This window comes from Piliocolobus tephrosceles, chromosome 8, assembly GCF_002776525.5.
Source record: "Piliocolobus tephrosceles isolate RC106 chromosome 8, ASM277652v3, whole genome shotgun sequence".
Taxonomy (NCBI): Eukaryota; Metazoa; Chordata; class Mammalia; order Primates; family Cercopithecidae; genus Piliocolobus; species Piliocolobus tephrosceles.
The window spans coordinates 33,206,949-33,230,220 of record NC_045441.1 but is presented as its reverse complement, the minus strand read 5'-3'; the positions used below and the strand labels follow the sequence as shown (position 1 = coordinate 33,230,220).

Here is a 23,272-nt window from a genome sequence, read left to right as displayed (position 1 = left end):
CCGAGATCACACCACTCACTGCACTCCAGCTTCGGCAACAGAGCAACACTCTGTCTCAAAAAAGAAAAAGGCTGGGTGCGGTGGCTCAAGCCTGTAATCCCAGCACTTTGGGAGGCCGAGGTGGTCAGGAGATCGAGACCATCCTGGCTAACACAGTGAAACCCCATCTCTACTAAAAAATACAAAAAACTAGCCGGGCGAGGTGGCGGGCGCCTGTAGTCCCAGCTACTCCAGAGGCTGAGGCAGGAGAATGGCATAAACCCGGGAGGCGGAGCTTGCAGTGAGCTGAGATCCGGCCACTGCGCCCCAACCTGGGTGACAGAGTGAGACTCTGTCTCAAAAAAAAAAAAAAAGAAAAAGAAAAAAATACTGTCGATTGTTTTCCTTGTAGTGGCAACCTCGCCTTTATTTTAGGTTAAATGTTGGCCAAATGTCAGGTGTGAACAGCCATAGTATGTATGTTGGTTTCAAGTAGAAGTGGTGTGGCATGAGGAGAGAGGAGCCCAAAGTGCTTTCCTGGAGGTGACATTCAGGTGTCACTACCTGGCATTTCCTCTTCCCCTTTTGTCACATGGACTATTAAAAAGACATGTACTTAAGGGTAGAGATTTAATAAAATTAATAATTGCATTGCTTCACCAAGGACATTCTTAAATTTCACATGATTTCACTAACCTTGATGTGGTTAATTGTTGTAATATTAACAGTTGGTGAATTTGGTTTACTGATGTAAAGAATGCTCTGTGGGCCAGGTGTGGTGGCTCACACCTGTAATCCCAGCACTTTGGGATGCCGAGGCAGGTGGATCACTTGAGGTCAGGAGTTTGAGACCAGCCTAGCCAACATGGTGAAACCCCATCTCTATTGAAAACACAAAGATTAGCCGGGCGTGGTGTCAGGTGCCTGTAATCCCAGCTACTTGGGAGGCTGAGGCAGGAGAATCACTTGAACCTGGGAGGCAGAGGTTGCAGCGAGTGGAGATGCCACCACTGCACTCCAGCCTGGTGATAGAGTGAGACTCTATCTCAAAAAAAAAAAAAAAAAAAAAAAAAAAAGAATGCTTCTGTGAGAGCATGGGGACAGGGAAGAGGGGAAGGGTATGGTGACAGCTATTTCAGTTTGGTGCTCTGTGCCAGCAGATTTGGCAGGCACCATTGTCTGTTCAGTATCAGGGCAAATGTCCATATAGACAAAAAGGCCAATTGTTTTGAAAACAGTTTTGATCTCACCAACCGCTGACAGGGCCTGAGGGGCCTCCCAGGGGCGGCAGCCCACCCTTTGGGAACAACGACCTACTCTGAATCTTTGCTTCACTGTTGCCATATTGGAGGGCTGTGGGGACAGGCGTAGGCTGGTGGCAATGCTCTGGCCACCCCAAAAAAGTGTGTTGATGGGCAGTGTAGGCAGGTCACGTGGCTGTCTTCAGGGCTACTGTCCAGCCCAGGATGGCCTTGGTCTTTGGATCAGCTTCCTCATCTCCCCCAGACCCTGTTGGCCCACTCTCTGCCCCTCAATGCCTGCCAATTAAGTGACTCCATTCCTCCATGCAAGCCGGTTTCAGCAGGGCCTGTGCAATGCCTAGTGGGGTCTGCAGCCCTGGGCCTCCATTCATCTTGGCCCAGTGAAGAGTGCCTGGCATGGCTATGACCAGTGTGGAGCCCTCACTCCTCCCAAGGCAGCACCAGCCACTGCTTCCAAGTCTAAGTTCCCTGGAGGCCATCCTGGCTGCCCCTCCTGCCCTCCCGCCCAGTCTGATCCATCACAGTCTGCCTCTAAACCTTGTTCTTTCTTCTCCATTTCCCTAGCTGTGCACAATCACTGCCAACGGTTACTTGTTCAGATGCAAGCTCCTTCCCACATGTTCTAGGATTTTTCTCAACCTGCACCCCTTTGTCTAACTGCCTTCATGTCTAGTGACGTGCGGCTTGTGCTCTCCCAGTGGGCCAAGAGTTTGCTAACAGCCATGGCATGGCCTCCTGCCTGCAGTACCCACAACAAAACTTACCTGCCTCATGGAAAAATCTACCGAAAACTCTCCTCCCTGGGAATCTTCTCAGGTTACCCCGATGCCCTGGCCTGGTCTGCTCACCACTTCCTTGTCCTAACCGGCCTGAATGTGCTGCAGCCATGCAGGCTTTAGTGGTGAACCATGCTCCATGCCAGTCCAGCACGTGCAGTGTATCTGCAGTGTACCGTGTGTGTGTGTGTGTTGTATACGTGTGGCCTTGTTTGGCCTCTCTGTGATGTTTCCAAAGGCAAGGATGTTACCTTCTCTTTACATAGTACCCTTCCCCCATTGCCTAACATTTGCCAGCACTCTCAGAAAGTCAATAAACTAAGGCTCATTCCATAATATTTTCCTTTTTTTTTTTTGTGACAGAGTTTCGCTCTATCTCCCAGGGGAGAGGAGTGGCGCGATCTTGGCTCACCGCAACCTCTACCTCCTAGATTCAAATGATTCTCCTGCTTCAGCCTCCTGAGTAGCTGGGATTACAGGCACGTACCACCACACCTGGCTAATTACTGTATTGTTAGTAGAGACAAGGTTTCACCATGTTGGCCAGGCTGGTGTTGAACACTTGACCTTAGTTGATCCGCCCGCCTTGGCCTCCCAAAGTGCTGGGATTACAGGCACAAGCCACCGTGCCCGGCCTCATTCCATAATTGAAGCACATCTCAGTTCTAAATCTTAGCTGGCAATCTTAAGGGTATCTACAGACAAAGCAATGAGCAGTGCAGAGTGAGAATTGAGTGGGTCGGGTGTGGTGGTTCATGCCTGTAATCCCAGCACTTTGGGAGGCTGAGGAGGATGGGTTGCTTGAGCCCAGGAGTTCGAGACCAGCCTGGACAACATGGCAAAACCCCATCTTTACAAAAAAATTACAAAAATTAGTTGGGCCTGGAGCGATGGCTCACACCTGTAATCCCAGCACTTTGGGAGGCTGAGGGTGGATCGCTTGAGCCCAGGAGTTTGAGACCAACCTGGGCAACATGGCAAAAACCCATGCTTTTTTGTTTTTTTTTTTGAGACGGAGTCTGGCTCTGTTGCCCAGGCTGGAGTGCAGTGGCTGGATCTCAGCTCACTGCAAGCTCTGCCTCCCGGGTTTACGCCATTCTCCTGCCTCAGCCTCCTGAGTAGCTGGGACTACAGGCGCCCGCCACCTCGCCCGGTTAGTTTTTTGTATTTTTTAGTAGAGACGGGGTTTCACCATGTTAACCAGGATGGTCTTGATCCCCTGACCTCGTGATCCACCCGTCTCGGCCTCCCAAAGTGCTGGGATTACAGGCTTGAGCCACCGCACCCGGCAAACCCATGTATTTTAAAAGAAAAAAATTGCCCGGCATGGTGGCTCACTCCTATAATCCCAGCACTTCGGGGGGCCGAGGCAGGTGGATAACCTGAGGTCAGAAGTTTGAGACCAGCCTGACCAACAAGGTGAAACTCCATCTTTACTAAAAATACAAAAATTAGCCGGGTGTGGTGGTGGGCACCTGTAATCCCAGCTACTAGGGAGGCTGAGGTAGGAGAATCGCTTGAACCCAGAAGGCAGAGGTTGCAGCGAGCATCCGAGGGGCTGCAGCCCACCCTGGCTAGGCTGGTCTGAACTCCTGACCTCAGGTGATCCACCTACCTTGGCCTCCCAAAGTGCTGGGATTACAGGCGTGAGCCACTGCTCCCAGCCTGAAGTTTTGTTATTACTCAAGTCAGTCTCCCCGAGCATTTGAGCATTTGGGGATCAGAGTTTTTAAGGATAGTTTGGTGGGCGGGGGGAGGCAGCCAGTGAGTCAGGAGTGCTGATTGGTTGGGTTGGAGGTGAACTCATAGGGAGCTGAAGCTGTCCTCTTGTGCTGGGTCAGTTCCCGGGTGGGGGCCACAAGATCACATGAGCCAGTTTATCCATCTGGGTGGTGCCAGCTGATCCATCCAGTGCAGGGTCTGATCTCAGGTCTTAAATAGTGATGTTATCGCCAGAAGCGACTTGGGGAGCATCAGAATCTTGTAGCCTCCAGGGACATGACTCCTTAAACCAAAATGTCTAACCTGTTGACTAATTTATTTGTCCTATAAAGGCAGTCTCATCCCAGGCAAGAAGGGGGTTCGTTTTGGGAAAAGGCTGTTATATTTGTCTCTAACTACAAACTATAAACTAAGTTCCTCCCAAAGTTAGTTCAGCCTATGCCCGGGAATAGACAAAGACAGCTTGGAGGTCAGAAACAGGATGGAGCTGGCCAGGTCAGACCTCTGTCACTGTCTCAGTTACAATTCTGCAATGACAGTTTCAGGAGGCCCCTTTGGGGAAGTAGAAATGACCAGCACTGGGCGAGAGTTAGAAGGTTCTTACAACACAGAATGAACACAACGTTTGTGGTGCCTTGAACCCCAAAGAGCAAGTGCTGGCCACTCAGTCAGTAAGCCCTGGGTGAAGGGTGGGGAGGGGGTTGAGGGAGTCCCATCCCAACTTTGGAAATCTAGGCATGACCTGGCCCACCATGGTATAAGGGGCTCTGGTATTGAGTCTTGGAAGGAAAGAGCTATGATAGCTTCCTGACGTGATGGCCAAAGTCCTGTTCCATTTTCCTATTACTAGTCTTTCTGTGCAGTCTTTAGTTACCACCTCTCCAATGGAGGGAAAATGTAATAGACAAGCAAGTATCCCTTCATCCTGGAAGCCCAAGGGAATCCATGCCATGCGCCAGGCACTGCAGCCAACGTGGGGGATAGCAGTGGCAGGATGGTGACACACACACAGCTCCTGAGTGACGGGACAGGCTGGGAGGGGGTGGGCTCTGCAGACAAGGCAGGGAAAGGGATTCCAGGGAGAGGGAGCAAGGAGATGAGAAGGGGGCACCTAGTTCATCTCCAGATCCTCTTTGGGCAGCCTGGAGCACTGGTGGGGAGGGAGGACAGCCCCCTAAGCAACCAGACTGCTGGGGAAGGTGAGCTATTGCTTTCCTACAGGGGACAGATAGGATCCAATCTGAGTTTGAAGATCATTTTGCAGTAACAAGACAGTCCATACAGCCCTGAAGAGACGAGCAGATGGATCCTGGCACAGCCCCAGCAGGGGGAGGGAATAAGGGGTACAGGATGCCCAGTGGCACTGCCAGGTTATTGGCATGGCTGATTAAAAAAACCTAGGGAGGGACAAGATCTGGGGCTGAGTGGAGAAAAAGAATACTCCCCTTGGACATCGAGACTCAACCTCTGCTCTGCAGAGGCACATGGTTAGCTGTCCGGGCCTGCTCCCCCACCGCCTTTCTTCCCACTGTCTTATCCAGTGCCCCAGGGGCCAGGACCCCCACCCACAGATGACTAATAGGACCCGGTGTGTCTCCCTGCTCTGATCCGTAAAGCCAATGGCCTCCCTGACATTTCCATCTGGAGGTCACGAAGTTTTCAAATTCGGCCTCCCCCACCCCCCACACACCCCTCTGACCTACTCTCTCCCAGTTCCACATTGCCGTTGGCCAGGCAAGCCTTGCTGACATCTGTCTGCCTTCTGCCCAAGTTTTTGTTTCACCTGGATCTCTAAGCTCCGCCCATTTTCCTCCAACACCTCTGAGTGCAGGTAATATCTGCTCCCACAGACCACTAGGGCCTCTGGACATACCAACCTGGTCACCAATCTGTTTACCTTCCTTTCCTGGTCTCTGGCTGTGACAAATGAGGCAATGCAGCTTCGCTAACTCCAGAACTAAGCACAACTGTTCCTTGATCCACAGCCCAGACCCTTCACTGAACTTAGGTGCTAAACTCTGTTAAGCCTGACCTTTAGGACCAGAGTGAGCAGAGGAAACGAGAGAGAAGACCTGGCACAAAGGGAACAGCCCCTATCCTCGGGGCTTGTTCAGTAGTGACTTTTCCCACTAGGGCTGGTTCCTTACACAGGGTAGAGGTCTGGGCAGGGAAGGGACTCAGGATGCCCAGGTCAAGAGTTCCAGAGGCAGACCAGCACCCAGTTCTGCGCTGGGGAGAGCTGGAGACAGGCAGGTCTCAAGACTGACAAACCACACCCGACACACCAATGGATAGAATGCTGGAGGGGGAGACCCTCTGGCCAGAGGCCTGGGTGGACTTGGGCACTTGGGAGTTAACAGAAGTTCCCATGGTAATCTGGGGCCCTGAGCCCATGAGCCAGGTTGGGGGCCAGTGAGGCCCTAGGGAGTAGAGGTCTGGGAAGATGGGTGAGGCTGGGTGGGGGAATGAGGCCTTAGGAAGTGGGTAACGTGGCCCCTTTGGGTATCCTGGAGAAAACCCCCTGCTCTGGCCCTCATTCAGGGAAGTCTTTGGTCTATTTTGGGGACTGAGAGAGCCAGGTGTGCTAGTATACACTGGAGTGGGCAGAGCAGGGGTCCCTTAGCAGAGACCTGGTCAGAAGATCCTGGAACCCTACACAGGGACATTTCTACCATCTCCGTACAGTGAAATCCCAATTGAATACTATCCCGACAGGGAGCTCACTACCCCACCAAAGTTAGGCCTGAAGTATCACCAGACATTGATTCCAATTTTGTTTCTCCTGGAGGAAAGGGAGGGAATCCGGGTGTAGCGTTCCTACTTACTCCAGTGGGGCCGGCAGCCTCTCTCCCTTCTCAGGTGTGGACACCTTTGCACAAACATGGGGATGGAGTGAATTCTCAGCCTATCATTTCCCCATCCCCCACCCCCTCCAGAAAGCACTAGCTCCCAGACCACACTGAGTTCATGGGGCTGGTGATTCCCTTTCACCCTCACCCACCCCACCCATCACCAGCAGTGGCACTTGGGTGAGGGGGGCTGGCTCTGAAATCCTTCCCCAGTGGAGCAAGCTGACACTCTCACATCTAGCTTAGGTATTTCCGATGCAGAAATACCTTTTTTATATCCAGAAAAGTACAAGGACGCTGACAGTGATGTTGGGTAGGTTATGTCCCTGCCTGCTCTGCCCTACCGGTGACAATTCGGGAGCTTCAGGGGTGAGTCAGGGCCAAGCTGCTTGCCAGTGACCAGGACAAGGCCTCTTTGTCCTAAAAACGGTTTGCATTTCCCTTCAGCTCATGCACACCACACCATGCCTGCTAGATCTGTGACGCTAACCCAAGTCTGTCACCTGATGTCACTCTGCTGTTTGGTACACACACACACACACACACCCAGTCCTGGCCCACGAAGTCTCATCTAAACACACAAGATGCTGCCTTGACTGCATGGAGCTTCTTCCTTCTAACAATTCTTTTCTAATTTTAGAAAATGGGACAATAAAAAACGGAAACAGAACAAAACCAGGGAACCATCTGCAAGACATCATGTGTGAGCACCTGGTCCAGCATGTTCTGACCGTTCCTGATCTTTCCAGAGCCCTTACAAAGCCCTGTTCTCCTTGCAGGGTGCTGAGGGCCACAGACCTGCAGTGAGAACTTACGAAGACCCGCCACATACTTCGAACTTCCAGAGGGGCTTTGCCTGTTCCTGTGGTCAGAACTACTGCCAGGATGACCTAGGGGTCACCGTGCTGAGCTGCTTCAGGAACCAACTCAAGCCCCACTCTCTGGGAGGTGTTCCCAGACCCTCAGAATCACGCTGGGCTCTGCTCATCCGGATGTTCCGCTTTCCTCATAGAGACGAGTCTCAGCTTCCCCTGCCGCAGCACACCGAGGCCATTTACCCAAAATCTTTTTATGTTGTTGTTGAGACAGGGTCTTGCTTTGTCACCCAGCTGGGAGTGCAACCACAGCTCCCCGCAGCCCTGACCTCCCAGGCTTGAGTGATCCTCCAACCTCAGCCTCCTGAGGCTGGAACTACAGGTATACGCCATCATATCCTGCTGATGTTTAAACTTTTTTGTAGAGATTGGGTCTATGTTGCCCAGGCTGATTTGAACTCCTGGCCTGAAGCTATCCTCCTGCCTTGGTCTCCCATACTACTGATTACAGGTGTGAGCCACCCAGCCCAGCCAGGATTTTGGGTAAGTGGCAAGGCATAGGGAGGTGGCACTGGCCACCAGCAGATGCATGTAGGAGCACCTGTCTACAGCTCTGGGGGTGGTGGCAGCAGCTCTTCATGCCCACCCCAGGACCCACTCCACTTGGCACTGGCTGGTGGTCATGCTTCCATCAGAAGAACCTTGGGCCATGCTGCAAAGGGACAACAGGATGAATCAAGGGACCCAGGCAGGTGCTCCCTAGAGAACAGGGTGGTGGGTCAGAGGCTTGACCCCACTTAAGCTCTTCCTCACGGGTGAGATTGGTTGAGTGCTCAGGAAGCCAATACCTGGCTTGTTATGGGATGAAGCTCTTGGCCAGAGGGGACCCAAGTGTGAGCTGGTGAGAGGCCCCATCTCCAGGTTGGAAGCGTTGCTTGGGTGCTGGGGAACACTAATGAACAAACGTGTGGTTAGCGTAAGCCCGCAGGCACGCTGGCTCAAAGGGAGAGGCACAGAGTGCAGAGTACTTTTTCAAGGTGGAGCCAGGGGAAGGACCCAGAGCAGGCAAAGCTCAGAAACAGGACTGCACCCAAACAGCCTGGCAGCCCAGGCCACCACTGCCGTGTTCACAATGATGGCTTTGCCTGCGAGGGCCTGCAGGTGGTGGTCATCACTCCCCATGTCCAACGAGGAGGGGGCTGCTTCCCAGGCGGGTTAGGAGGGGCCTGGCCCAGCCCCTTCCCCTCAGGGGAGAAGGCAGAACAGATAAGACAGACACAGCAGACGTGCCCACGGATATAACTTAGTTTATGGGTCAAGCCAATACAATGCAAAGTTGTTTCTGTTCCTTTTTTTTTTTTTTTTTAACCAAAATAAATAAATCAGATCTGTCCCTGTGAAGGTCAGAGTGATGAATGAGGGGCAGCTGACCCCTTGGCCATGGTCTGCCCCTCATCCCCAGCCCCTCCTCTCCCTCTTCTGACCTGCTTTGGCACAGCAAAGAAAATGATGCATCAGAAAGTCTCCATTGGGTTAAAGGAGAAAGAAAGAATGGTTGGGGTGGGGAAAGAGGCCAAGAGGAGGTGGGTGGAGGTGGAGGGTTAACAGGACCAAGACAGACCAGCCAGTGCCCCAGTGGTGGCGACCTGAGCTGGGCTTCCTAGCTATGCACAGACTGTGGGGTCCAGGTGCTGCCTGGGCCCAGGCGGGGTGGGTGGGACATGCTTGGGCCCCACACACAGCCTGGAACCCTCGAAGGAACAGCAGAGAATGGACACTGCAGAGACTGAAGCTGCCCTTTCTGTGCCAGGTCAGGCCAAGGCTCTCTCCTGCCAGCTGCCCCGGGTCGTCCTCAGTTGACGCCACCGCTGGGGCCCACCCTAGAAACCTCTGCCAGCCATGGCTAGATCTGACTCCAGGATCCTCTATAGATTCTAAGGCTCAGGCTCAAGATGAAGCTATCCTAGTCTCAGATACAGGAGCCTGTGCCTTGCTGGGTGACGGGGTTGCCAGCACACTAGGAAGCCACACAAGGCCCAGTCCCTACCCTAGTGGGTGACACTGATGGGGAGGGTTGTGGCCAGAGCTGACCCCTCCCCAAGGACATCCCTCGGGGGCTAACTTTCCTCCTCCTGCTCCCCCCGGCCTCCTGGAAGTCAGCAGAGCCTGGGCAGCGTGTGGCCTGGGGGGCAGCCAAGCACTGGAGGGGGACGACAGCCTAACTCCTATGAGAGCAGAGGAAGGGGTGGCGGCACAGCGAGGACGGCGGTGGTGTGGGCAGCGCTGAGGCACTATTCTTTAGTTGAGAAGCAAGGGGCAGTCATGGGTATGGAGAGGGCAGTGGCCCAAGCAACCCTAGGCAGCATCTATGAGAAGTTCTTAAAGACGTCCAGGTCAAAGGCCGTGTCCAGGAGGCGCTGCAGCTCCGTCAGGTGGGTCTTCTTATTGCCAGTGGCTGGAGCAGCTGCTGGGTCCCGGCCGGCATACCTGAGAGACGGAGGGATCGGGCAGTGAGGGCAGGGGCCACTGAGTGGGCCCAGCCCATCCCTCTGCTGCATGTGCCTGGCTAACTGCCTACCCTGGCGGGGACTGAGCCTTACCAGACGGGCTTGGCGCGGCTGATGGTGGTCCGAAGTCTTGGCTTCACGTAGTCATAGTAGCCTTGGTTCTTGTGCTCCTCCTGGCACCAGGCCAGCTCAGCATTGGGGTACTTCTGCACCTCCTTCAGCAGGAGGTCAAAGGGGAATGGCGACAGCTAGGAGACAGCAGGGGTCAGATCAAAAAGGGGAAACTCAGAGGGCAGGCATGATCCAGCAAAGGGAAACTGGTGTTCCGAGCAGGGAAGGTCAGGAACCTGAGGGCCACACCCCAGGCAAGGCTGTTCTATGAAGGCACCAGAGCCCTGACCCCTACATGGGGGACACCCTGATGGCACTACCCGCCCTCACCTGCTCGATCCTTGTGATGGCCACCTGCCCCACCATATCGCGTGCTTTGCGCTCTCGGGTGAGGTCATAGTACACTTTGCCGGTGCAGAAAAGAAGCCTTTTGACATTCTCTGGGTTCTGAGCTGCAGGGCCATCTTCTGGGATCACCCGCTGGAAGTGGGTTCCTACAAGAGAGTTCCCATGGCTGGGCTGGTTCTCTCAGGGATGTGGCTGAGAGCTTTCCTGGACCTGGTCTCACTTCTGCTGTGTGAGCAGAGGGCTCCTGGAGCCAGGGCTCCATGGACTGCTGCCAGGACACACAGCTTTCAAGGGTTAGAGATGCTTCTCCTTCACCAGCCTCTGATGCCCAGTATTTGTTCAGACCAGGAGCACTTTGAAAAGCACGTGATATGTAACAAATACACAGCAGACATGGCCAGCTCTAGCTATCAAGTAACACCAGGCTAGCCTTCAAAACAGCTTGGCTCAGACTTCAGAGACAAGAGTATATTAAAACATCCCGGCCGGGTGCAGTGGCTCATGCCTACAATCCTAGCACTTTGGGAAGCCGAGGCGGGCAGATTGCCTGAGTTTAGAAGTTCGAGACCAGCCTGGGCAACATGGTGAAACCCCGCCTCTACTAAAAAAATACAAAAAATTAGCCTGGCGTGGCAGCGTGTGCCTGTGGTCCCAGCTATGCGGGAAGCTGAGGTGGAAGAATTGGTTGGGTCCAGGAGGCAGAGGTTGCAGTGAGCCAAGATTATGCACTACAGCTTGGGCAACAGAGCAAGACTCCATCTCCAAAAAAAAAGAAAAAGAAATCCCATGTTTATTCCATTTCTGCTGCTCAGGATTTTACAAATATAAAAACTTTCAACACAATCAGAGAAAGTATTCAGATAGAGAACAGCGTGTTGGCCAGGTGTGGTTTTAGGCCACCACAGCACTTTGGGAGGCTGAGGCAGGAGGATCCCTTGAGCTCAGGAGTTTGGGACCAGCCTGGGCAACATGGTGATATTCTGTTCCTACAAAAGTACAAAAATTAGCCAGGCACGGTGGTGCACACCTTGTGTTCCCAGCTACTTGGGAGGCTTCGGTGGGAGAATCACTCTAGCCTGGGAGGCAGAGGTTACAGTGAGCCATGATCACGCCTCTGCACTCCAACCTGGGTGACAGGGTGAGAATCCATCTCAAAAAAAAAAAAAAAGTGGGTTGAATGGTACAAACACACAGTTAGAAGGAATAAATTCAACGTCTGATAAAGGAGTAAGGTTAACAAACATGTATTGTACTCGAGTGATGGACACCCTAATACCCTGACCTAAGTGCTGCACATCATATACACGTAACCAAAACCAGTTGTGTTTCTATACACGAACAATGAACAATAAGAAAAGGAAATTAGGTCAACAATTCCATTTATGATACAAAAAAATCAAAGGCTGGGCACAGTGGCTCAAACATGTAATCCCAGTACTCTGGGAGGCTGAAGTAGGAGGATCACTTGAGCCCAGGAATTGAGGCTGCAGTGAGCTATGAATGCATCACAGCACTCTGGCCTGGGTGACAGAGTGAGACTCTGTCTCAAAAAAACACAAAAAATAAAAATCAAAACAAAAAAATTAGCTCAAAGTGGATCAAAGATCTAAACACAAGAGCAAAAACTATAAAACTCAGAAGAAAACATAGGGCAAAAGTTTCGCAACACTGAATTGGTAATGATTTCTTAGATATGACACCAAAGTCACAGGCAACTGAAGAAAAAATAGACAAATCTGACTTCATGAAAATTAAAAACTTTTGTACATCAGAAGATACTAACAACAGGCCAGGTGTGGTGGCTCATGCCTGTAATCCCAGCACTTTGGGAGGCCGAGGTGGGCAGATCACCTGAGGTCAGGAGTTTAAGACCAGCCTGGCCAACATGGTGGAACCCTGTCTATACTAAAAATACAAAAATTAGCTAGGCATGGTGGTGTGCGCCTGTAATCCCAGCTACTCAGGAGGCTGAGGCAGGAGAATCACTTGAACCCGGGAGGCAGAGGTTGCAGTGAGCTGAGATTGCGCCAATGCACTCCAGCCTGGGTAACAGAGTAAGACTCCACCTCGATGAAAAAAAACCCAAACCCAAAGATACTAACAACATAATAAAAGAGCAACCCATAGAATGGGAGAAAATATTTGCAAATTATATTTCTGATAAGGAATTAATATCTAGAATACACAGAGAACTCTTAAGAGTCAAAAACAAGCAACCAGATTAAAAAATGGGCAAATGATTTGAATAGGCTGGGTGCCGTGGCTCATGCCTATAATCTCAATACTTTGAGGCCAATGTAGGAGGATTCCTTGAGCCCAGGAGTTCAAGACTAGCTTGGGCAACATAGTGAGACCCTGTCTCTCAAAAAAAAAAAAAAAAAAGGATTTTAATAGACAGTTCTCCAAGGAAGACATACAAATGGCCAATAAGCATATGAAAAGATGCTCAACATCACTTAATCATTAGAGAAATGTAAATCAAAACCCAATGATGAAATATCATCTCACACCCATTAAGATGGCTACTATGAAAAAAACCAGAAAATAGTAGGTGCTGATGAGGATGTAGAGATGGTGGGATCCTCATATACTGTTGGTGGGATGTAAAATGCAGCCACTGTGGAAAGTTTGGCAGTTCCTCAAAAAACTAAAAATAGAATTACCATATGGTCCAGCAATTCCACTTCTGAGTACATATTCAAAATAACTGAAAGCAGGGACTCAAAGAAATATTTGTACACCAATGTTCATAGCAGCTCCTCTAATCACAATATCTGAAACATGGAAGCAACCCAAGCATCCATCGACAGATGAATGGATGAGTGAAATGTGGAAATGTGGCATACACAGATAATGGAATATTTTCAGTTTTTTTTCTTTTTTTTTTTTTTGAGATGGAGTTTCGTTCTTGTTGCCCAGGCTGGAGTGCAATGGCGCGATTTCGGCTCACCACAACCTCTGCCTCCCGTGTTCAAGTGATTCTCCTGCCTCAGCCTCCCAAGCAGCTGGGATTCCAGGCATGCACCACCACTCCCAGCTAGTTTTTTTTTTTTTTTGAGATGGAGTCTCTCTCTGTTGCCCAGGCTGGAATGCAGTGGTGCGATCTTGTCTCACTGCAACCTCTGCCTCCCAGGTGCAAGCAATTCTCCTGTCTCAGTCTTCTGAGTAGCTGGGATTACAGGTGTGTGCCACCATGCCCGGCTAATTTTTGTATTTTTAGTAAAGACAGGGTTTCATCATATTGGTCAGGCTGGTCTCAAACTCCTGACCTCAAGTGATCCACCCACCTCAACCTCCCAAAGTGCTGAGATTACAGATGTGATCCACTAGGCCCGGTCTATTCAGTCTTCTGTTTTGTTTTGTTTTGAGACGGAGTCTTCCTCTATTGCCCAGGCTGGAGTGCAGTGGTGCAATCTTGGCTCACTGCAACCTCCGCCTCCCGGGTTCAAGCAATTCTTCTGCCTCAGCCTCCTGAGTAGCTGGGCGTGCACCACCACACCCTGCTACTTTTTGTATTTTTAATAGAGACGGGGTTTCACCCTGTTGGCGAGGCTGGTCTCAAACTTGTGAACTCAAGTGATCCACCTGCCTCCACCTCTCAAAGTGCTGGGATTATAGGCATGAGCCACCACACCTAGCTATTCAGTCTTAAAAAAAAAAAAGAAATTCTGACACATGCTATACAACATGGATGGACCTTGCAGACATGCTAAATGAAACAAGCCAGTTGCAAGGGACAAAGACTCTATGATTTCACTTATGAGTTCCGTAGAGTAGTCAAATGTACAGAGGCAGTAACACACTGAACTGGACACTTAAAAATGGTCAAAATGGTAAATTGCATGTTGTGTATTTTACCCTAATAAAAAAAGATTGGGGACTGGGTGTGGTGGCTCACGCCTGTAATCCCAACACTTTGGGAGGCCAGGACAGGTGGATCACGAGGTCAGGAGATTGAGACCATCCTGGCTAATATGGTGAAACCCCGTCTCTACTAAAAATACAAAAACAAAATTAGCCGGGTGTGGTGGCGGGCGCCTATAGTCCCAGCTACTCGGGAGGCTGAGGTGGGAGAATGGCGTGAACCCAGGAGGTGGAGCTTGCAGTGAGTCGAGATCAAGCCACCGCACTCCAGCCTGAGTGACACAGCGAGACTCCGTCTCAAAAATAAATAAATAAATCAATAAAAATAAAAAATAAAAAAAGACTGGGAAACCCCCCCCCCAAAAAGAAGGGGCTTGCCTTGATTGAAGACTAAAGCGGGGTTGGTGACTGGTGGGATGTAGGCTTCCTGGCCTGGTGACCCCTGGTGGGTGGTAAAGGCTGTGTCAGCCACCTGTACTGCACTGTCCTATAGAAATCTCAGTGTTATGGGTTTCCCTTCACACAAGTGCAGCTGGCATGTGACTTGGCAGGGCCTGCTATCCAGTGTTTTTTTCCTCTGTTCTGAAGGGCTTGCTTTGGGGATGGGCCTCCGTCTGAGCCAGAGGTGAGCTGCCACTCACCCGCTGAAGGAGGCTGCAGGCAGCGGCACTAACCCTCAATCTTGGACATACTTAATTGCCTCTAGTGGAGTCCTTGGGGGCATTTGCAGGTGAGAGGAAACAGCTCCTGGGCTGCATGTTAAGACATGTCATTTGACCAACTTGAATGTAAGCTGTGACCTTCCTCATCTGGTATCACGGGTCTTTTTTTGAATGTGTGTGACAGAGTTTTGCTTTTATTGCCTAGGCTGGAGGGCAACGGCACGATCTCAGCTCACTGCAACCTCTATCTCCTGGGTTCAAGCGATTCTCCTGCCTCAGCCTCTCGAGTAGCTGAGATTACAGACATGTGGCACCACACCCATCTAATTTTGTATTTTTAGTTAGAGATAGGGTTTCTCCATGTTGGTCAGGCTGGTCTCGAACTCCCGACCTCAGGTGATCTGCCCCCCTCAGCCTCCCAAAGTGCTGGGATTACAGGTGTGAGCCACTGTGCCCAGCCATGTATCATGGGTCTTTAAAACCAAAAAGCTGGCAAGAGCCAGTGAGAATCACAAACGTCAGCCCCAGGAGCTGCAAAAGAGCAGCAGCAAAGAAGCCCCAAACACAGCTTCCCCCAGGAAATGCCCGTCTCCCTCACACCCACCTGGAAGCATCTCATCAAAGCTGGATCTGGCCTCGGGGTGGCGCAACAGGGATTTGGGGGTGAAGATAATTAACTGAAATACAGAACAATAGGCTTGTGAAGGATCAGATTCTGAAGATTCCAGAAGGAAGGTCAAAATACCCAAGCCTTGACCTTCAGGCCATGAAACACACCCGCCCTCCCACTCAACAGGAGCCTCAGGTCAGAAGAGGCAGAGAAGGAGGGAAAAGGAAAGATGACCAATTTCCCTGTTGTTCACCTCCCCTAGCTGAGTATCCACTCCTGGCAGGGCCCATCCCAGCCTGCTCAGATTCCCAATACTCCCCTCCCTGCTTCTCTGTACCTAGGAAAGAGCTCTGACCCTCTCCTTGGCAGTCGCAGAGCAAATGCATCCAAAGCCCATGTAAGGCTGTGACGTGGCCCAGCACCAAGAAGCACCAGGGCTGTCCTGCCCTGTGGGCCCTTGGGCTGCTGGGGACACTCCAAGCTGCAAGCCTCCGCCCCATACCCCCACCCCTGAGGTATCCCAGGGCAGCAGGGCACTCTCCCTCGCTGTGCCCCACATTCCTTCTTCTTCTTTTTTTTTTTTTTGAGACAGAGTCTCACTCTGTGGCCCAGGCTGGAGTGCAGTGGCGCGATCTCGGCTCACTGCAAGCTCTGCCTTCCAGGTTCACGCCATTCTCCTGCCTCAGCCTCCTGAGTAGCTAGGACTACAGGCGCCCACCATCACGCCCAGCTAATTTTTTGTATTTTTTTAGTAGAGACAGGGTTTCGCCGTGTTAGCCAGGATGGTCTCGATCTCCTGACCTTGTGATATGCCTGCCTCAGCCTCCCAAAGTGCTGGGATTACAGGTGTGAGCCACCACGCCCGGCCTCCTTCCTTCTTATGAATCACTTCTCCCATGTATCCCTCCACTCAACTTCTACTCACTCTTCAACACCCAGCTCAGGAGCCACTCCCCAGGAACCCTGCACTCCCTTGGCCTTTGCCAGGGCTCACCTCTCTTCCAGAGCTCAGCACACCCTCTGTGATCACCTGTTCAAACATCTGTCCTCCCCACCGGGCTGGGGCTGGCAGCCTACACATGCAACACGCAGTTCCATCATGGCAGCAGTGAGGAGGGGCCAGGCTGTCCATGCTATGTCCTGACGCCATGTCCTGTCGACACTACCCCTGCAGGTGCCCACCTAGCCAACCCCAAGCAAGAGGCTCTCTGAGGAGCCCTTCCCTGCACCAACAGGGCAGGGCCAGGCCTCGTTTGAACAAGGGAGGAACTGCCACTGACCGGCTTCCGGAAAGGCAGCAGGATCTGGCGCCGTAGCACGTGGAAGAAGTTGCCAGGGGTGGAGCAGTTGACAACAACCCAATTGCAGTCATACAGCTGATTGATGTCGAAGTTGGCTTCTTTAAGGTCCTGCAGCAAGGAAGGAAATGGCCAGAGGCCAGGATGCAGCACTGAGTTTTCTGGGGCATCTGGGGGCCCTTGGGTGATCTAGTTTGGATATTTGTCTCTGCCCATATCTCATGTTGAATTGTAATCCCCCACTGCTGGAGGTGGGGCCTGGTGGGAGGTGTTTGGATGAGAGCTTGGGCCATCCCCTTGGTGATGAGTGAGCTCTCACTCTGACTTCACACAAGATCTGGTTGTTGAAAGTGTGTGGCACCTCTCCCTGACTCTCTCTTGCTCCTGCTCTGGTCATGTGACATGCCTGCTCCCTGACTTATCTTCTGCCATGACTATAAGCTTCCTGAGGCCTCCTCAGAAGCTGACCAGATGACAGCATCATGCTTCCTGTACAGCCTACAGAACTGTGAGCCAATTAAACATTTTTTCTTTATAAATTACCCAGTCTCAGGTTTTTCTTTATAGCAACACAAGAATGGCCTAACCCACTGACTCACCAGGAGACATAAGACGGCACTAACAAGTGAGTCCAGGAAGTTCCTTCAGTCAGGCTCATACCCTGGAGGAGAGCCTCAGTCCCATTCAATCCATCCTATTTATCTGAAAGCTACTGCCCAGCATGAAACAGGTACTACTTTAAGAGACAAGTTCTACCTAAAACCAATTTTCCTTAGACACTGACTCCTAATCATTTTCTTTTGAGTTTTTTTTTTTTTTTTTGAGATGGAGTCTCCCTCTGTTGCCTAGGCTGGAGTGCAGTGGCACAATCTTGGCTCATTGCAACCTCTGCCTCCCAGGTTCAAGCGACTGCCTGCCTCAGTCTCCTGAGTAGTTGGGACTACAGGTGCCCGCCACTATGCTTGAATAATTTTTGTCTTTTTAGTAGAGATGAAGTTTCACCCCATATTGGCCAGGCTGGTCTCGAACTCCTGGCCTCATGATCCACCTGCCTCGGCCTCCCAGAGTGCTGGGCTTACAGGTGTGAGCCACCGCACCTGGCCAGTTCTTTTTTTTTTTTTTTTTTTTTGAGGTGGAGTCGCCCAGGCTGGAGTGCAGTGGCACGATCTTGGCTCACTGCAACCTTCTCAACCTCCGCCTCCCAGGTTTAAGCAATTCTCCTGCCTCAGCCTCAGAGTAGCTGGGATTACAGGGGGGCGCCACCATGCCTAGCTAATTTTCGTATTTTTAGTAAAGAGAGGGTTTCACCACGTTGGACAGGCTGGTCTCAAACTCCTAACCTCATGATCTCCCTGCCTCGGCCTCCCAAAGTGCTGGGATTTCAGGTGTGAACCACCATGCCTGGCACCATTCTTTTTTTTTTTTAAGACAGGGTATTGCTTTGTCACCTAGGCTGGAGTGCAGTGGCATGATTTTGGCTCATTGCAGCCTTTACCTCCCAAGTTCAAGCAATCCTCCCATCTCAGCCTCCCAAGTAGCTGGGACTGCAGGCATGCACCATCATGCCCAGCTAATGTTTAAATTTTTTGTAGAGATGGGGTCTCACCATGTTGCCCAGGCTGGTTCTTTTGAGCTCTTTTTTTTTTTTTTTTTTTTTTTGAGATGGAGTCTCGCTCTGTCGTCCAGGCTGGAGTGCAGTGGCCGGATCTCAGCTCACTGCAAGCTCCGCCTCCCGGGTTTACGCCATTCTCCTGCCTCAGCCTCCCGAGTAGCTGGGACTACAGGCGCCCGCCACCTCGCCCGGCTAGTTTTTTGTATTTTTTTTAGTAGAGACGGGGTTTCACCGTGTTAGCCAGGATGGTCTCGATCTCCTGACCTCGTGATCCGCCCGTCTCGGCCTCCCAAAGTGCTGGGATTACAGGCTTGAGCCACCGCACCCGGCCCTTTTGAGCTCTTAAAGTTTCACTGGAATCACCCCAAAGTTCTCTCAAGTGTGTACCTGAATCAGGGTCTGGGGGCATCCCGCAGGAGCCCATGCTGAGGGGCTCACACGGCATTTCTGTGCTTGCAACAACAGCAGGAAGCCAATGGAGGCAGTTCCTGCACCTTCCTCTGTCCTCCAAGGAAGTCTCTCATCCCAGAGCGCCCAGAGGCAGGGGCCACACCTGTCCGCCCACGCGAGCTCCCCAGGATGGAGAAAGGAACAGAGGCACGGTCTGACACTTCAGGATGTCCAGGTAGAAGGTTCTTCCCCAGGTTTCCCACCAGACACCCCGAGAATGGCTGGGCTGACAGGGCCTGTATTACTCACTGGCAGGACGTCTGGGTCATCGTTGCACATCTGCAGGAACCGCTCTGGGCGGGCGGAGGAATGTTCTGGACCCTGGAACCAGACATGCAAGTTACAGTTTAGGAGCTCTTGCGTACTGACATTTGCCGCATTTGCTGTTCCTCCTCCTTAACCAACTAGCTCATTTCTGGTTATCTTTTTCTTGATGGCAGGGTTCAGTTCCTTCTCCCTTCCACTGGCAAAGCACTTGGCTCCTCATCATTTCCACACTTGGACGCCTGCACATCTAGGGAGTCTGCACCAGCAGGGACAGGGCATGCTATCCACATCCAGATGGCCTACTCTGGCTTTCCGAGGTGACATCCCATCTGAGATGGACGGGAAGCACCAGCAGAGCCCTTAGGAAGCTGGTGTGAGCTGCTGGCTCTCGTGCCAGTCTTTGGGGTCAGGGTCCTACACAGGCCCTTCCCAAGTCCTAGGTCTGGCAGGGAAGGGCCAGAGGCTCACCATGCCCTCCATGCCATGTGGCAGCAGCAACACGATGCCATTCTGCCGCACCCACTTGGCTTGTCCCGGGCAGATGAACTGGTCGATGATGCACTGGGCCGTGTTGTGGAAGTCACCAAACTGGGCTTCCCAGAGGACCAGGGCATTAGGACTGGCCATGGCGAAGCCCAGCTCAAAGCCTACAAGAGACATAGGAAGGAGAAAACCATGTCCAGGACACCAGCCAGTAGGCCCAGAGGGGGTGGGTGGGTGAGAGGCCGTGGTGGTGTGGCTCCAGGCACTCACCCAGCACACCGTACTCAGACAGTGAGCTGTTGCACACGGTGTACGGGGCCTGATTGGGCCAGAGGTGGTTCATGGGGATGCAGGTTCTCTTGTCCACGTTCTGGTCATGGAGCACATGGTGGCGGTGGCTGAGACAGGACAACAGAAGTAATAATCAGGAGCTCTGACTTGACAAGCAAATATGCTGGGACCCACATGAAGCACCAGCAGATACCACGCTCTGTGACCTGGACTTCCGGCCAGGCAGCTGCAGAGTCAGCCCCACCCAGGTCTTAACAGAAGCACCCACAGCAAATGAGGGACAGAGGTTTTCAGCCTGATAGCAATGGGACTCAGTAACTGTCTTCTGAAAAAGAAACACCAGAACCCCTCCCTTTGCATTTCCTACTCTTTGGAGGGCAAACAAAACTGCCCAGAACGTTACCTGAATGTGCCCCGCTCCACGTCCTGGCCGCTCAGTCGGATGTGGATACCCTCCTTCAGGAGCGAGCCAAACGCCATGTACTCCGCCAGAGCCCAGTCCACAGTCCGGTTCTTCACCATTTCCCCACGAGTCTTCAAGATCCGGCTCAGCCCTGCAGAGATACAGCTCTCACCAGCTGCTGCAGGCCCTGCCTGCACACGTCTGCCTTGCTTCTCAGTGTGCCCACGGCAAGAGTGGAGCCTTCTTCACTCGTAGTTTCTGGGTTCCTGACTTGCTGGAAAAGCTGTGACCTCAGTCTCTTTTACCACTGAGGAAGTGTAGGATTGTGCTAAGGGCAGGGAGTGAGAGAAGTGGCTCCATCCAACCACCCCAGAGGCTTCGAGCAGGGCAGGAAGGGAGTCTCTGTAGGACACATGATGGGGGTCAAGGTCACAGTCCTAGACAGTCTGGGCCCAACATTTCCACAGGTCAGCACAGAGCTTGTTACCTCCATGAATAGTAAAGTTTTCCACAGGCACAGAGCTAGCCACATTCCCAATGTGTGTCAGAATATCCTCCGTCAGACCCGTGGAGGGGCAGGACATGCTCCTGGGCTGACCGTCCAGGGTGAAGAAGCCTAGGAGAGGAAGAACAACTGAGGCATGACATCTGCTCTACTTTTCCAGGGACCACACCATGGCAGACACATGATGTAGGGGAGAAGCAGGGTGAGAGACAATGTAGCTCACACTGTGTTCCCCAGAAAACATGAGTGCAGGGGTCTGGGTCCAGGGTCTGCAGGGGTTTTGCTGAAATGGTGCACACACTGTGCACTGTGGGTACAAAGTCGAAAGCATGAATTTTTTCTGGGAGGAGGATGCCTTGTTACATCAGATCCTCAAAGGAGCTTATTTGTGGCACTGGTTCTTCACTCACCAGGCCAAGGAGAGTCCAGCCAGTGCTTAATGTGCAAGATCTTCTCATCTTTAGATCTGGCAAAAGCTTCCTCACAGATCTTATCATACTTGGAAATTTCCTCCTGAAGGGTTGGACACAACACAGCAGTGACTGGCACAGGGCATGACTACTGCACATGCCCACCCGTACCCCCACACTTTCTGACGGCCACCACGCAAGCCCAACCATACCCCGGCACAACTCCCATGCGTGCCCACCCATACCCCCACACTTTGTGGGTGCAAAACATCTCAGCCTCTGGGCCTGCTCCTTCTCAACAGGCATAACACCTGTCTAAGATTTTATTCTTTTCATCCCAGAAGTTTCTTCCTCACATTTGCTGGGTAGAGATTCTGCTCAGAGTTTGAACCCCTAACCCTTCACATTTTTTTTCTTTTTTTTTGGTGACGGAGTCTTGCTTGTCACCAGGCTGGAGCACAGTGGCATGATCTTGCTTCACTGCAACCTCCGCCTCCCGGGTTCAAGTGATTTTCCTGCCTCAGCCTCCCAAGTAGCTAGGACTACAAGCGCATGCCACCATGCCCAGCTCATTTTTGTATTTTTAGTAAAGATGGGGTTTCACCATGTTGGCCAGGATGGTCTTGATCTCTTGACCTCGTGATCCACCTGGCTCAGCCTCCCAAAGTGCTGCAATTACAGGCGTGAGCCACCACGCCCAGCCCACCACATTTTTTGAGAACTGGTCCAGGCCAGGCACAGTGGCTCATACCTATAATCCCAGCACTTTGGGAGGCCAAGACAGGTGGATCACTTGAGGTCAGGAGTTTGAGACCAGCCTGGCCAACGTGGGGAAACCCTGTTTCTACTAAAAATACACAAACTAGCTGGGCGAGGTGGCTTGCACCTGTAATCCCAGCTACTTGGGATGCTGAGGCATGAAAATTGCTTGAACCAAGGAGGTGGAGGTTGCAGTGAGCTGAGATCACACCATTGCACTCCAACATGGGTGACAAGGCTAGATTCTGTCTCAAAAAAAAAAAAAGAACTGGTTCAGCTCTCGTGGTTCCCAGCACAGTCCCAAGGAGGTCTGGGCCACAAAGCTCTGTCTCCAGGATAGGCTACAGGTTATCAGGTTGTTCTGACCTGGGATCTGTCCTGTTCCCATGCTCAGACATAGCTCCTCACACCCACCCTCTCCCTCTCTAGGGCAGCTGCTTGGCCTTCCCACTCACAACCAACCAGCACTTACGATCCAGATTACAAGAGGCCCTTACTAAGCTGGATCCACCACCTACCTCCCAACCCTGCACAATCTGTGAAATCTGAGAAAACCTACTGGGCCGCTACTACTTCAACCTGAAAACATCCCCTTCTCTTCCCAAAAACACTGTTTAAGGCCTACTTCCTTTACAAAGCATCTCAGTGGCCCAGATTCTCCAAAAAGTTACGCATTGAAATACTATAGTTGTAAATATTTCACATCCTCTCACATGTATCCTCATAACTTGGCAACAGTGAGAACTGGCCCCGTGGCCCACCTTTTCTAGTCATCCCCGGCTCTGGAAAGGCGCACTGGGACAGAGCCACAGGGACGTACCTCATACTCGGGCTGGTTGACCACACCCTGCGACACCAGCAGCTCGGCGTACTTCTGTAACACGGGCTTCTGCTTGCGGATCTGCTTGTACATGAGCGGCTGCGTGAACATGGGCTCATCCATCTCGTTGTGGCCGTTGCGCCGGTAACACACCTGCTCAGAGCAGTGAGAGGATGTCAGAGACAAGGGCTGGCCCCTTGGGAAGAAGTGCAGTTGGGGAACCTGCCCCATCTCTCCTAGGTGATGGTCATGTTCTTCATGCCTCATGCCTGCCCTGGAATTTACCTTCTCTAGAATTAGGATTCTGTGTATCTCTCCTTTACACAGTACAGCTGCTCTATCAATGAGGAGCGGCCCTCCTCACCACCACAGCTCCTGCCTGGGAAGCAAGCATTCCTTGGTGCTCACAGGCCTGAACAATTTGGAGCTCAAAGGAACCTGCATGAGGCCTGGCAGTAGAGAGCCCTGA

General features: G+C 51.9%; 1 protein-coding gene across 5 annotated transcripts in view; it reads right to left on the bottom strand.

Annotated features, from left to right (window-relative positions):
* Window positions 1-8,693: 8,693 nt before the first annotated feature.
* Window positions 8,694-23,272, bottom strand: part of OGDH (oxoglutarate dehydrogenase) — a 95,254-nt gene continuing 80,675 nt past the window's right edge. For all 5 annotated transcript variants that reach the window (XM_023226487.2, XM_023226485.2, XM_023226486.1 and 2 more), the window contains 12 exons: window positions 22,804-22,956; window positions 21,225-21,327; window positions 20,797-20,925; window positions 20,310-20,460; window positions 19,886-20,013; window positions 19,601-19,779; window positions 19,115-19,186; window positions 16,786-16,914; window positions 15,500-15,572; window positions 10,352-10,515; window positions 10,004-10,158; window positions 8,694-9,890 (listed from right to left, as the gene is read on the bottom strand). In XM_023226487.2, coding sequence (XP_023082255.1) covers window positions 9,770-9,890; window positions 10,004-10,158; window positions 10,352-10,515; window positions 15,500-15,572; window positions 16,786-16,914; window positions 19,115-19,186; window positions 19,601-19,779; window positions 19,886-20,013; window positions 20,310-20,460; window positions 20,797-20,925; window positions 21,225-21,327; window positions 22,804-22,956 — 1,557 coding nt within the window. In that variant the 3' untranslated portion in view covers window positions 8,694-9,769. The remainder of the gene's footprint in view (window positions 9,891-10,003; window positions 10,159-10,351; window positions 10,516-15,499; window positions 15,573-16,785; window positions 16,915-19,114; window positions 19,187-19,600; window positions 19,780-19,885; window positions 20,014-20,309; window positions 20,461-20,796; window positions 20,926-21,224; window positions 21,328-22,803; window positions 22,957-23,272) is intronic.